At 38.3% G+C, this 14,434-nt stretch overlaps 3 protein-coding genes across 3 annotated transcripts; all 3 read right to left on the bottom strand.

The window, feature by feature from the left end:
• Window positions 1–5,402: 5,402 nt before the first annotated feature.
• LOC109202638 (spore coat protein SP96-like) lies at window positions 5,403–6,257 on the bottom strand. Its single transcript, XM_019360467.2, has 4 exons — window positions 6,154–6,257; window positions 5,965–6,038; window positions 5,787–5,855; window positions 5,403–5,660 (listed from the first exon to the last, which is right to left on the bottom strand). Exons 2-4 carry the CDS (start codon window positions 6,019–6,021, stop codon window positions 5,430–5,432), a joined length of 357 nt encoding a protein of 118 aa, XP_019216012.1. The 5' UTR covers window positions 6,022–6,038; window positions 6,154–6,257; the 3' UTR covers window positions 5,403–5,429.
• A 2,620-nt stretch (window positions 6,258–8,877) lies between these two features.
• On the bottom strand, window positions 8,878–9,764 carry LOC109202646 (spore coat protein SP96-like). Its single transcript, XM_019360483.2, has 4 exons — window positions 9,629–9,764; window positions 9,440–9,513; window positions 9,262–9,330; window positions 8,878–9,135 (listed from the first exon to the last, which is right to left on the bottom strand). The coding sequence occupies exons 2-4, from the start codon at window positions 9,494–9,496 to the stop codon at window positions 8,905–8,907; spliced, it is 357 nt and encodes a 118-aa protein (XP_019216028.1). The 5' UTR covers window positions 9,497–9,513; window positions 9,629–9,764; the 3' UTR covers window positions 8,878–8,904.
• Window positions 9,765–13,272: 3,508 nt separating this feature from the next.
• LOC102080116 (spore coat protein SP96-like) lies at window positions 13,273–14,193 on the bottom strand. Its single transcript, XM_005458729.3, has 4 exons — window positions 14,058–14,193; window positions 13,869–13,942; window positions 13,691–13,759; window positions 13,273–13,564 (listed from the first exon to the last, which is right to left on the bottom strand). The coding sequence occupies exons 2-4, from the start codon at window positions 13,923–13,925 to the stop codon at window positions 13,334–13,336; spliced, it is 357 nt and encodes a 118-aa protein (XP_005458786.1). The 5' UTR covers window positions 13,926–13,942; window positions 14,058–14,193; the 3' UTR covers window positions 13,273–13,333.
• Window positions 14,194–14,434: the final 241 nt, after the last annotated feature.

Consider the following 14,434-nt stretch of genomic DNA (forward strand, 5'->3'; position numbering starts at 1 on the left):
CCAAGGAAAGATTTGACATGATGATTAATTTGATTTCATTCCTTAAAAACAGGTTTGAAGGTCCGGAGCATGTAGACTTAATATGATATGACTAACCTTTTTTAATGCCCTAACCTGAGTGAAGGATTTTGAGTTTGTAACACATGAGATGTGTCACAAAAAGGGGGGAGTTACAGGATTTAAGGTTTAATTTGAAAGGGGTTTTAGGATTACTTGATGATGTTTAGGTTTTTGATAATTTAGGTATGGTAAAACTGAGGCAGAAAGTGTTATTTTCAGGTTATTTTTGATTTCTAGAATAAGAGGTTATAATTTAGGCGTGCACATACAGATATGTCAAAGGAAAATTGTATATATGTTATCAGCTACATGAAATGTGTCTACGTGACGTTTACCTAATAACTTATGTGATGATAAAGTTGTTTACCGACTAGCAGCTTGCTCTCTTCTTGAACCTACAGACTTAGAAAAGGGGAACTTCAGCTCTGAGTTCTGAGAATAACTCTGGTATTTTTGTAAGTAGACAGGAAACACGTCGAGACCGCCGTATAGGGCAAATATGTTTGAGCTTGTAATTAAATGTGGGGCTTGAAAAGAGGAAGCAAATTTGGTACAGGACGTACTTGAGATGATCAGACGAGAGAAAGGAGAAGAACAGAGCACAAATACACCTAGTTGTTTATATTACAAAGAAGATCAAAAGCTTGTTAGACACAGGTTATAATGGAAGCATAAAAGGGATGAGAGGAACTTTACATAACATAGAAATCCTGCAACAATTCGTAAATTGCCCAAACACAGTGTTCAGACCGGATATGCGCTACCCGTTAAAGGGGGCGAAGAAATCAGGCCTAAGTTTGAAAAATGAAATGGGTTAACTTGATAGAGGATGTTTCCAAAGGTAGAGAAAATAATGTAGGACCTTTTACCAGGAGAAAGCTAATTGTATCTTTTACACTTTACAGTGTGCATTGAGGGAAGTCAGGAATAGTTTAAATTAGGATTGAAAAAATTAAACTAGGTGAAAAGGGGGTGTAGCAAGTAGATTTAGGGCAGTTCACAGCCTGGCGTAAACGCAAGGTGCTGTCACACAGCTTAAGTTATTTGGTTGATTTATTTTATGACAAAATAATAATAAATAAAGAACAATACAGAATCCAAATCTGAACCAAAGAACAAAATAGTGAAATGTGGATTATTGGGTTTTTCTCTGTATATATGAAGTATTTGTAATGTGTATCTGCTAATGAAGGCTTGTAGAGGCCAGTTTATACTCACAAACAAGTGCTCAGCCAGACTGAAAAACAGGAAGCTTTAGTGCACAAGGCATATTAATAAATATAGACACAAAAAGAGGAACTCCCCATATAAACAACGTTCAAAAATGTGTGAAGTATAAAGTACCGAAATAACACTATATAAGTCACAGCTGATGATTGTAATGTTAGAGAGCTCTTGCAACTGGCGTCTGAGCTGTGCAGAGGTCGCTCTTAGGACAGGTACTTATGTAGGTTAACATAAGGTTGAGTCGAACAGAAGCAAGGCACCCTAAATGCGCACAGCATGCAGCAGGGGTGGCCAAAATAATATAGGAAACAGCACATGTAGGGAGAGAACACTCACTAAAAGTTCTGACTACACATAGTGTGGTGGCATATGTGAACTCGCAGGCGTTCACTATGACATCATTAGCACAACAGAGACTGAGTAAAGTTTTAGATGCTCGAAATCTGACATTTACACATGAAGGAATTAATATGGCAGATTTAATGGGATTAGGAGGACCTAATTATTGTACTAAGAAAGCAGAACTTGAAGGGAAAGTCAGGGAAGATTTAAAAGCAGGACCTGTTGGGATTGGGGATTTAGAGATTTTTTATTGCTATCATATAATCTGCCTTAGGATGACTGTATTAATAACATGTTGTACAGTATTATTTTATGTTTGTCATAACAGTGATGTCTCTATATACAGGTTGAGTTCATTTTATACACAATGCATAACTGTGCTGGTTTAGAGCTGATGTTCCGTCCAAAAGGGTTTTAAGCTTCACTGGTGAGAGTGTCCAGGTGATACATGTTGAGGGAAGATGAGAACATAGCAGGTTAATTGCATGCACGCTTACAAACACACATGATTTAAACATAGGCCAGGCCAAAGGCCTGGACTTGATGCAGCTCCTAACTTGCAGGAATGGCGTGGAGTGTAATGAATGAATGCAAAATATGCTTACAGACACAAACATGACAGGGGTTTATTTTACAGGATAAAGGTGGACCACAGGTTGCTTTGTTTCTGCTTAGCAACTACTGAGGTAAATGGTGTTAAAGATAAATATGCAATAAGTGAACAGGAAATGTGTAAGGGTGAGCCGGGTGAAACAAAATGTTGTAGATAATGGAAACTTGTCTAACGGGCATTAACAGTAACCTTTGCATGTTATGTATATGCTTGAGGCCAAAAGAGGCGTAAATCCAGATAGAAAACTTTGAAGTGTGCTTTTTAGCGGAGAGTCAGCCTGACATGGGGATGGTGTGTATTTTACTGGGGCTGTGTTTAATAAAACTAAAAGCGTTGCTCACACACATAAAGAGTATTGAGATTGAATAAAGTTAATATAATGGATAGAGCCCAGAACAGGATAATATATAAGTGAAATCAAATGCAATGTATGATTTCACTTTTAATGGGAAAATAATTAGCCAAGAAATGTGTATTGAACTCTCCACATACTTTGAAACTGCGCAACTCTGAGTGGGCAATGCAATGAAGCAACTGTTACATATCTGTATTAAACTAGCCAACATAGACTCACCACAAAATGATGCAGGATGTGGCCCTGCAGCGGGGGCAGAAAATCATTTGCAAACCAGGGATCTTACGTTGATTATCATATCCTTACTTATGTATACACACACACACACACAGAAGGGAAAAATTTCAAAACGAAACAAAAAAACAACTTCCCTTATCCTGTCAAGCACAGGAGCAAAATAAAAATCTCTTTGGGCTCTGTTAAAATTTCTTTAGTAAAAGTGTAAAAGGCCAAACCTAGGAAGTTCGGCAAACAGGAAAGTTCCTCGAGTATCAGGAGTTAATAGTCAGGAAACATTTCTCACATTAACGCCATATATGTGAAAAACCATTGACTCATAGATGCAGATAGACATACAAGTGCACATACATCCAGATGTGCATTTAGACATTAAAAGTGTAGAGACATGTACACACAGATTGGCAAACCGGTACAGAGTCTAACTGAAGAGCTTAACAAAGTAGACGTGGCAGTAGGGTTTGTGATTTTGCCTGATATGATATGGTGAACCAACTACGAATAATGACAGGAACCTGAGATGAACACAGTAAGGTGTAGCAGAGAGAGGTTGTTTGTTTTTATCCCTTACAGGAGAAGATTTCCACTAGAGAGGGACCCAGAAAAGGAGCAGAGACCACTTAAGCATGAAGTGTTTTCAAGTGGGAGCTGGTGTTTTATTGCTGGACCACCTAGAGGACATGAGGTGGTTGTCGGATTTGCTGAGTCAGGGGGCGGCTAGAGAGGGTCAGAGCGAAGGTAGTGGACCTGGGAATAGTGTAGTGACGTCTTTGGAAGACGTCAAGAGAGGGAATTGTGGAATTACAGGGATTATTTTACATAACCATCATCTCATCATTGCATTAATTATCATTTCATCAAAGTGTTTATTGAAGTTGCTGGCATTATGTTATAATTTATATTATAGGGGTTATCATAATCAAATATTAACATTTTTATTACAGGTGCAGTTATAACTACTTTAAAATGATTGAGTTAAATATATATGTATCATAACTCATATGCTGAGTATATTGGTATAGTAAAAAAGTAGCTGAGCAAAGGCCTGAATGTATTCAGCTTCTTGTTGCATTTGAGTTTGCTTAGTTACAGGTGACGGAAGGATGTCCAGTCCATGGTGACCTCAAAGGCCTTAGTTCATCACCATGTTCGGAAGAGTATGCCACAAGGAGGAACCTCTATGTTGCATTTAATTCTTAAAATACATGAATGTTCTGTACATGCAAATTATGTGCTTGTAAACGCAAGAAGGGGCGTTACAATACCCTGATGTTATAAAAGCAATCTAGAGTGTATTTTGGGCAGAGATGTACAACTGTTTGGCAGTTTACACCTCTCCACGCTGCGTGCATTCATTAAAAATCAATTGTTTGATTGACCTCTTCTGGACCATCATTGTTTTACTCTCATCCTCAATTTCGAACCCGTAACACTTACCACTACTACTTTATTCTTCCTCAGTCAAACAGCAGCACTCATGCGATTGTTTTGCCCCCTAGCTACAGGTGTTGTGCCAAAAAGTGATTGTCTGCCAGAAAGTGATTGTCGTCCGTGAGACTGTAGTGCCCAGATTACTTACAGCTACTTGCGTGCAACTGATATAAGATGCAGTAAGCTAAACACAGCTTCAACTGTCTGTTTGTTGAAAAATAGTAACGTGACTGCACCGCATTTCCTTGTTAGTAACGGTAACAGCGTTGTAACGATAGAAATAGTAATTAGTTAGATTACTCGTTACTGAAAAAAGTAACGCCATTACTTGTAATGCCCTTATTCCCTTCACTGCTCATTAATTCCAGGCTGCTTCTAAAGAATTTATGACATGTACAGTCACATAATTAGCTTTCAAGAATTTTGGGGATTTTTTTCTTTCTTTCTTATTTAGTGTAAAAAAACAGTGTACTTAGACAGATGATCCAGAGACTTACTGTCCATTGTCTATGCAAGATGTGGATCTAATGTAATCATTGTCTAAACACACTAGAAATTTCTAGTCTTGCTGCATGCTTTAAGTCAGAGGTGTTAAACATAAGGCGTGGGGGCACAGAATCAGCCCAGTAAAGACTTGAATGCAGCCCATTGGACAGCTGTAGAAAATGTGAATCAATATGTAGATTTTCAACTTTTAAGAGGGGTTTTTTTCTTTACGGCTTTTCCTATTAATAAAACTGTCCACCCTCAGTGCCAGAAATTACCTAACACTGAAACAAATAAGTGACAGGGAAGTTCCTGTTTTTCCACTGCAACCAAATCCACAGTAAGTTAACAAAATTTTATATTCTATAACTACCATAATGACAATGAAGAGTTATCTCTCTCTAGTGGGAGATACGTTTCATCATTGATTCAAGTGACTTCTTCAGCCTCTGCTAACTACATGTTTCCCCAACCTTATAAAGAGTACATTTGAGTAATAACTAAAACTAGCACCACTGGCAAACAATGGGCTGTGAGGTCACTCTCTGGTTCTCAATAGATCAAACCATTTTAAAGGAGCTGGATCAATTAACACAGGTTTTCATATATTATTGATTTTTTATTTTTATTTTGCATCAGTAGAAGCTACAGTATAATGGTAGTTCCAGCAGTAGCAGACTATGGGTTCAGGAGGCTATTGAGGAGCTGGAGTAACTGGGCGATCCTGGGATCGATAGTGGTGGTAGCACCAGCAGTGGTAGTAGTAGCTGCGGTTGTAGTTGTAGCTCCAGCAGCAGTTGTAGTAGCACCAGCAGTGCTAGTACTAGCGGCGGTTGTAGTTGTAGCACCAGCAGCAGTGGTTGTAGTAGCACCAGCAGTGCTAGTAGTAGCGGCGGTTGTAGTTGTTGCCTGTAAGAAAATGAAATATTTTGCTATCAAATCTGCAGTACAGAGAATGATCCTTTAGTAATGTAACAATAACACGCAGTCAAGTGTCTCAATTGCTGAACTCTGGAAGACAGATAATATCCTCACCCGAGTAGTGACACCATGGTTCTCATGAGAGCCAGAATGTCTGTGCCAGTGACCAAAATGTCCAAAAGTCTACACAAATTAAATATTTTGAATGTGTTAACTGAATATCACAGTACATTATACACTCTTACACTACAAGGGACAAAACTGATGCAGTCTTCAACACTCAGACACTTACAGGATTTGCCAGAGCCAGGCTCAGCAGGCATCCAAACAGAAACACAACCTTGATCATGGTTTCAGGGATTTCACCTGATGAACAAATATCAGTAATGCAGATGAGTGTCTATTCTAAAACAAAAGTAGACTCATCATCCTACCAACATTATACTGAAAGCACAGAAACAGTGAAAGAATGATAAGTTACCGGCAGGTCTTCACAACCTCAGCAGACTGTCTGAAAGATGACAATGTTGTCCTGAATTAGGAGCTTTCCTTTTATACAGTTACAGGAGTGTGTTTAATCCTATTAGCATACTGTGCTGTTGGGACATTGCAGTTATTACGAGATCTTCCATCTTCATATTTCAAAATGAAGGAACACATTGGGAAATAAACCGAGATACATCTGGCTCATGTTGTTTGATGTATGTGATAGCTGTTGTCTGAATTTATGTGTCACACTTAACCTGTGTAGTCTCAATATTACATTTAATTTTCAGTGAATTTCCAGGAATATCCAATGAGAAGTTGTTAAAACGTTTTGATTTTTAGCTGCAAAATGTGAAATCTTTTCTGTTTAAAGGGATTATCCCACAGACTTACTGTCCATTGTCCATGCAAGACTTGGTTCTAAGCTCATTGCTATTTGGAAATAATGAATTATTATGCATCAGACATGATGAATTGGCACAGCTTAAAGATGTTTGTACATCCTCTTTATAATATGCTGTGCAATTTCTTGCTTGCGTTTGGGTCCACTTCCTGCCTGCCACACAACCGAATCATGACAATATGACTGTATCTGTTTCACATAATGCATAGTGTCATGTTTGGTGAAACCCAAACTTAGGTACTGGAGCAAGGTGTTGTATGTGAAAAATGAGATACAGCAGGTGATACAATGTCAAATAATCTTCCACCTCGCGTGTCTGAATGTTTTCATTTTGACATAATACTGTGTTAACACAATTGATCTAAAGTCAAACAAAAAACATAAAATCAGAGTAGAAAAAGTTAGATTTTGTTCTGTAACAACCACAAACATGTTAATTGAATCATATTTCATAACTTTAAATGCAAATATAAATTGTCAATTTTAAAATCATATGCACCAGTTTTGCAAACAAAGGTATTTGCAGCCATTTACCTTTTACCTTCTTTTTAATAACCATTTCAAACTATTTACATAACATTCAGATGTTCCGCATTCATTAAGATGCCACACAAATTATTTGTGCCACTCCAAAAAAATAATTTCTGTCCACTATAAAGGAGAACATCACAGGATTGATACCGGGAGACACCAGTCGCCTCATTGTTCTGACACACAACACAAAACTATCCACAACACTACACACTAAGTACACAAGACAACACATTAACTACACATACGTTTAACGTTACAAATCTCTCACATCTCTCTCTCTTTTTCTGCTGTCTTTCTTTCTCTCTCTCTCTCTCTCTCTCGCTCACTGTCACTCCTAAAACTCCCCCCTCGTCCTTAACAACCAAATGTCATGTTGCCATATCATTTTTTGACTGGTCGACATGGTGCATTTTTCCACCAACACCAAAGGGCTGTTTTTTGTTTCATTTTTTTATTTTTTGGTCATAAGCAGAGAGTGCTTGCTAGCGCTGTCCTTAAACAGTAAACGTGACGAAACTATTGAGGAAAAAACACCGCGTATATATTGTTTATCACGACTCTGGTTTTACGTGGCCTATCAACACAATTTAAAAACTGTTATATATCACCTTGTTGCTTTGTCATCTTGAAGTGGTCATGTGATTGGCTTACCACTACTACTTTATTCTTCCTCAGTCAAACAGCAGCACTCATGCGATTGTTTTGCCCCCTAGCTACAGGTGTTGTGCCAAAAAGTGATTGTCTGCCAGAAAGTGATTGTCGTCCGTGGGACTGTAGTGCCCAGATTACTTACAGCTACTTGCGTGCAACTGATATAAGATGCAGTAAGCTAAACACAGCTTCAACTGTCTGTTTGTTGAAAAATAGTAACGTGACTGCACCGCATTTCCTTGTTAGTAATGGTAACAGCGTTGTAACGATAGAAATAGTAATTAGTTAGATTACTCGTTACTGAAAAAAGTAACGCCATTACTTGTAATGCCCTTATTCCCTTCACTGCTCATTAATTCCAGGCTGCTTCTAAAGAATTTATGACATGTACAGTCACATAATTAGCTTTCAAGAATTTGGGGGATTTTTTTCTTTCTTTCTTATTTAGTGTAAAAAAACAGTGTACTTAGACAGATGATCCAGAGACTTACTGTCCATTGTCCATGCAAGATGTGGATCTAATGTAATCATTGTCTAAACACACTAGAAATTTCTAGTCTTGCTGCATGCTTTAAGTCAGAGGTGTTAAACATAAGGCGTGGGGGCACAGAATCGGCCCAGTAAAGACTTGAATGCAGCCCATTGGACAGCTGTAGAAAATGTGAATCAATATGTAGATTTTCAACTTTTAAGAGGGTTTTTTTTCTTTACGGCTTTTCCTATTAATAAAACTGTCCACCCTCAGTGCCAGAAATTACCTAACACTGAAACAAATAAGTGACAGGGAAGTTCCTGTTTTTCCACTGCAACCAAATCCACAGTAAGTTAACAAAATTTTATATTCTATAACTACCATAATGACAATGAAGAGTTATCTCTCTCTAGTGGGAGATACGTTTCATCATTGATTCAAGTGACTTCTTCAGCCTCTGCTAACTACATGTTTCCCCAACCTTATAAAGAGTACATTTGAGTAATAACTAAAACTAGCACCACTGGCAAACAATGGGCTGTGAGGTCACTCTCTGGTTCTCAATAGATCAAACCATTTTAAAGGAGCTGGATCAATTAACACAGGTTTTCATATATTATTGATTTTTTATTTTTATTTTGCATCAGTAGAAGCTACAGTATAATGGTAGTTCCAGCAGTAGCAGACTATGGGTTCAGGAGGCTATTGAGGAGCTGGAGTAACTGGGCGATCCTGGGATCGATAGTGGTGGTAGCACCAGCAGTGGTAGTAGTAGCTGCGGTTGTAGTTGTAGCTCCAGCAGCAGTTGTAGTAGCACCAGCAGTGCTAGTACTAGCGGCGGTTGTAGTTGTAGCACCAGCAGCAGTGGTTGTAGTAGCACCAGCAGTGCTAGTAGTAGCAGCGGTTGTAGTTGTTGCCTGTAAGAAAATGAAATATTTTGCTATCAAATCTGCAGTACAGAGAATGATCCTTTAGTAATGTAACAATAACACGCAGTCAAGTGTCTCAATTGCTGAACTCTGGAAGACAGATAATATCCTCACCCGAGTAGTGACACCATGGTTCTCATGAGAGCCAGAATGTCTGTGCCAGTGACCAAAATGTCCAAAAGTCTACACAAATTAAATATTTTGAATGTGTTAACTGAATATCACAGTACATTATACACTCTTACACTACAAGGGACAAAACTGATGCAGTCTTCAACACTCAGACACTTACAGGATTTGCCAGAGCCAGGCTCAGCAGGCATCCAAACAGAAACACAACCTTGATCATGGTTTCAGGGATTTCACCTGATGAACAAATATCAGTAATGCAGATGAGTGTCTATTCTAAAACAAAAGTAGACTCATCATCCTACCAACATTATACTGAAAGCACAGAAACAGTGAAAGAATGATAAGTTACCGGCAGGTCTTCACAACCTCAGCAGACTGTCTGAAAGATGACAATGTTGTCCTGAATTAGGAGCTTTCCTTTTATACAGTTACAGGAGTGTGTTTAATCCTATTAGCATACTGTGCTGTTGGGACATTGCAGTTATTACGAGATCTTCCATCTTCATATTTCAAAATGAGAAAACACATTGGGAAATAAACCGAGACACATCTGGTTCATGTTGTTTGATGTATGTGATAGCTGTTGTCTGAATTTATGTGTCACACTTAACCTGTGTAGTCTCAATATTACATTTAATTTTCAATGAATTTCCATGACTATCCAATGAGAAGTTGTTAAAATGTTTTGATTTTTAGCTGCAAAATGTGAAATCTTTTCTGTTTAAAGGGATTATCCCACAGACTTACTGTCCATTGTCCAAGCAAGACTTGGTTCTAAGCTCATTGCTATTTGGAAATAATGAATTATTATGCATCAGACATGATGAATTGGCACAAAATAAAGTTGTTTGTACATCCTCTTTATAATATGCTGTGCAATTTTGAAATATGCTTTGTACAAAGAACAACTGGGTTAGATATTTCTTAATGTTGTCTCTTTATTTAAAAAAAATCTATTTGGTGCAAATCTGTGCTTGGAGACTCATTTTTGAGATCTATCTAGGAGAAAATTTATATATATATATATATCTCTGACATCTTCCCACAACAACTAAGGTGTGATCCAGGTCAGCTTTACAAATTATGGGATTTGGGGGCTCTGTGACAGAATCAGTGAGTTCAACTTACACCTGTTACATCTACTATATTTTTTATGATTTATTTAAAAAAAACTAAGAAAAAACGCACAAGCACAATATGAAAAATTAACTACACTCCATGATTGGACAGCTAGTAGAACCACATTTAGAACACTAACTTGAAGTCAGTGTTTTCCATATGTGTCATGATCCTGGGCCATGTTGGCCGAGCATTCTTGGTTCTCTTGTATTTTTGGTATGTTGTTCTGTATTTAGGCCATGGTTCCTGCCCTGTTACATTGTTCCTTATGTTTTTTCCCCCTTGTGACTCTTACCCCCTGTGTGCCCCTCTGTGTATCTGTGAGCCCTCGTCTCTCCTTGTGTTTTATTCCATGTTTTCCCCAGCCCATTATGTCTGTGCTCTCCCCGTGCTCTCTCTCCTCCTGTCTGAACCTCTGTACCTCCTGTTTTACTTTGACAGTCTCCCGTCAGTGTTGCGTTTACTCCTGCCTTGTCTTGTTATGATTATCAGTGTCACCTGTGTTCCTCGTGTGCTCCCACTTCCCTCCTTAACCCTCTGTGTATTTAGGTCTGCGTCTCCCTCAGTTCTGTGTCGCATTCTCCCTCATTCATGGCTGTGTGTTTCTCCGTGTACCAGTGTATTGTTTCCCAGTTTAGTTTCATGTCAGTTTGCTTCGCCGTTTTCCTGTCCAGCAATAAAGCTGTGTTTTGAGTTTATTCCTGCCTCCGCGAGCTTGCGTTTGGGTCCACTTCCTGCCTGCCACACAGCCGAATCATGACAATATGACTGTATCTGTTTCACATAATGCATAGTGTCATGTTTGGTGAAACCCAAACTTAGGTACTGGAGCAAGGTGTTGTATGTGAAAAATGAGATACAGCAGGTGATACAATGTCAAATAATCTTCCACCTCGCGTGTCTGAATGTTTTCATTTTGACATAATACTGTGTTAACACAATTGATCTAAAGTCAAACAAAAAACATAAAATCAGAGTAGAAAAAGTTAGATTTTGTTCTGTAACAACCACAAACATGTTAATTGAATCATATTTCATAACTTTAAATGCAAATATAAATTGTCAATTTTAAAATCATATGCACTAGTTTTGCAAACAAAGGTATTTGCAGCCATTTACCTTTTACCTTCTTTTTAATAACCATTTCAAACTATTTACATAACATTCAGATGTTCCGCATTCATTAAGATGCCACACAAATTATTTGTGCCACTCCAAAAACATAATTTCTGTCCACTATAAAGGAGAACATCACAGGATTGATACCGGGAGACACCAGTCGCCTCATTGTTCTGACACACAACACAAAACTATCCACAACACTACACACTAAGTACACAAGACAACACATTAACTACACATACGCTTAACGTTACAAATCTCTCACATCTCTCTCTCTTTTTCTGCTGTCTTTCTTTCTTTCTCTCTCTCTCTCTCTCTCTCTCTCTCACTGTCACTCCTAAAACTCCTCCCTCGTCCTTAACAACCAAATGTCATGTTGCCATATCATTTTTTGATTGGTCGACATGGTGCATTTTTCCACCAACACCAAAGGACTGTTTTTTGTTTCATTTTTTTATTTTTTGGTCATAAGCAGAGAGTGCTTGCTAGCGCTGTCCTTAAACAGTAAACGTGACGAAACTATTGAGGAAAAAACACCGCGTATATATTGTTTATCACGACTCTGGTTTTACGTGGCCTATCAACACAATTTAAAAACTGTTATATATCACCTTGTTGCTTTGTCATCTTGAAGTGGTCATGTGATTGGCTTACCACTACTACTTTATTCTTCCTCAGTCAAACAGCAGCACTCATGCGATTGTTTTGCCCCCTAGCTACAGGTGTTGTGCCAAAAAGTGATTGTCTGCCAGAAAGTGATTGTCGTCCGTGGGACTGTAGTGCCCAGATTACTTACAGCTACTTGCGTGCAACTGATATAAGATGCAGTAAGCTAAACACAGCTTCAACTGTCTGTTTGTTGAAAAATAGTAACGTGACTGCACCGCATTTTCTTGTTAGTAACGGTAACAGCGTTGTAACGATAGAAATAGTAATTAGTTAGATTACTCGTTACTGAAAAAAGTAACGCCATTACTTGTAACGCCCGTATTCCCTTCACTGCTCATTAATTCCAGGCTGCTTCTAAAGAATTTATGACATGTACAGTGACATAATTTGCTTTCAAGAATTTTGGGGATTTTTTTCTTTCTTTCTTATTTAGTGTAAAAAAAACAGTGTACTTAGACAGATGATCCAGAGACTTACTGTCCATTGTCCATGCAAGATGTGGATGTAATGTAATCATTGTCTAAACACACTAGAAATTTCTAGTCTTGCTGCATGCTTTAAGTCAGAGGTGTTAAACATAAGGCGTGGGGGCACAGAATCGGCCCAGTAAAGACTTGAATGCAGCCCATTGGACAGCTGTAGAAAATGTGAATCAATATGTAGATTTTCAACTTTTAAGAGGGGTTTTTTTCTTTACGGCTTTTCCTATTAATAAAACTGTCCACCCTCAGTGCCAGAAATTACCTAACACTGAAACAAATAAGTGACAGGGAAGTTCCTGTTTTTCCACTGCAACCAAATCCACAGTAAGTTAACAAAATTTTATATTCTATAACTACCATAATGACAATGAAGAGTTATCTCTCTCTAGTGGGAGATACGTTTCATCACTGATTCAAGTAACTTCTTCAGCCTCTGCTAACTACACGTTTCCCCAACCTTATAAAGAGTACATTTGAGTAATAACTAAAACTAGCACCACTGGCAAACAATGGGCTGTGAGGTCACTCTCTGGTTCTCAATAGATCAAACCATTTTAAAGGAGCTGGATCAATTAACACAGGTTTTCATATATTATTGATTCTTTTTTTTTATTTTGCATCAGTAGAAGCTACAGTATAATGGTAGTTCCAGCAGTAGCAGACTATGGGTTCAGGAGGCTATTGAGGAGCTGGAGTAACTGAGCGATCCTGGGATCGATAGTGGTGGTAGCACCAGCAGTGGTAGTAGTAGCTGCGGTTGTAGTTGTAGCTCCAGCAGCAGTTGTAGTAGCACCAGCAGTGCTAGTACTAGCGGCGGTTGTAGTTGTAGCACCAGCAGCAGTGGTTGTAGTAGCACCAGCAGTGCTAGTAGTAGCGGCGGTTGTAGTTGTTGCCTGTAAGAAAATGAAATATTTTGCTATCAAATCTGCAGTACAGAGAATGATCCTTTAGTAATGTAACAATAACACGCAGTCAAGTGTCTCAATTGCTGAACTCTGGAAGACAGATAATATCCTCACCCGAGTAGTGACACCATGGTTCTCATGAGAGCCAGAATGTCTGTGCCAGTGACCAAAATGTCCAAAAGTCTACACAAATTAAATATTTTGAAAATGTTAACTGAATATCACAGTACATTATACACTCTTACACTACAAGGGACAAAACTGATGCAGTCTTCAACACTCAGACACTTACAGGATTTGCCAGAGCCAGGCTCAGCAGGCATCCAAACAGAAACACAACCTTGATCATGGTTTCAGGGATTTCACCTGATGAACAAATATCAGTAATGCAGATGAGTGTCTATTCTAAAACAAAAGTAGACTCATCATCCTACCAACATTATACTGAAAGCACAGAAACAGTGAAAGAATGATAAGTTACCGGCAGGTCTTCTCAACCTCAGCAGACTGTCTGAAAGATGACAATGTTGTCCTGAATTAGGAGCTTTCCTTTTATACAGTTACAGGAGTGTGTTTAATCCTATTAGCATACTGTGCTGTTGGGACATTGCAGTTATTACGAGATCTTCCATCTTCATATTTCAAAATGAGAAAACACATTGGGAAATAAACCGAGACACATCTGGTTCATGTTGTTTGATGTATGTGATAGCTGTTGTCTGAATTTATGTGTCACACTTAATATGTTTAGTCTCAATATTAAATTTAATTTTCAATTACTTTCCATGACTATCCAATTAGAAGTTGTTAAAATGTTTTGATTTTTAGCTGCAAAATGTGAAATCTTTTCTGTTTAAA

Source organism: Oreochromis niloticus, linkage group LG6 (genome assembly GCF_001858045.2).
Source record: "Oreochromis niloticus isolate F11D_XX linkage group LG6, O_niloticus_UMD_NMBU, whole genome shotgun sequence".
NCBI classification, from domain to species: Eukaryota; Metazoa; Chordata; class Actinopteri; order Cichliformes; family Cichlidae; genus Oreochromis; species Oreochromis niloticus.

Excerpts from the sequence above, each read along its gene's own strand:
- LOC109202638 (XM_019360467.2), bottom strand. The coding sequence starts at position 6,021 with ATGATCAAGGTTGTGTTTCTGTTTGGATGCCTGCTGAGCCTGGCTCTG. Across the intron at positions 5,856-5,964 it reads GCCTGGCTCTGGCAAATCCT|ACTTTTGGACATTTTGGTCA; the intron begins GTAAGTGTCTGA and ends TAATTTGTGTAG. Across the intron at positions 5,661-5,786 it reads ACCATGGTGTCACTACTCGG|GCAACAACTACAACCGCCGC; the intron begins GTGAGGATATTA and ends ATTTTCTTACAG.
- LOC109202646 (XM_019360483.2), bottom strand. The coding sequence starts at position 9,496 with ATGATCAAGGTTGTGTTTCTGTTTGGATGCCTGCTGAGCCTGGCTCTG. Across the intron at positions 9,331-9,439 it reads GCCTGGCTCTGGCAAATCCT|ACTTTTGGACATTTTGGTCA; the intron begins GTAAGTGTCTGA and ends TAATTTGTGTAG. Across the intron at positions 9,136-9,261 it reads ACCATGGTGTCACTACTCGG|GCAACAACTACAACCGCTGC; the intron begins GTGAGGATATTA and ends ATTTTCTTACAG.
- LOC102080116 (XM_005458729.3), bottom strand. The coding sequence starts at position 13,925 with ATGATCAAGGTTGTGTTTCTGTTTGGATGCCTGCTGAGCCTGGCTCTG. Across the intron at positions 13,760-13,868 it reads GCCTGGCTCTGGCAAATCCT|ACTTTTGGACATTTTGGTCA; the intron begins GTAAGTGTCTGA and ends TAATTTGTGTAG. Across the intron at positions 13,565-13,690 it reads ACCATGGTGTCACTACTCGG|GCAACAACTACAACCGCCGC; the intron begins GTGAGGATATTA and ends ATTTTCTTACAG.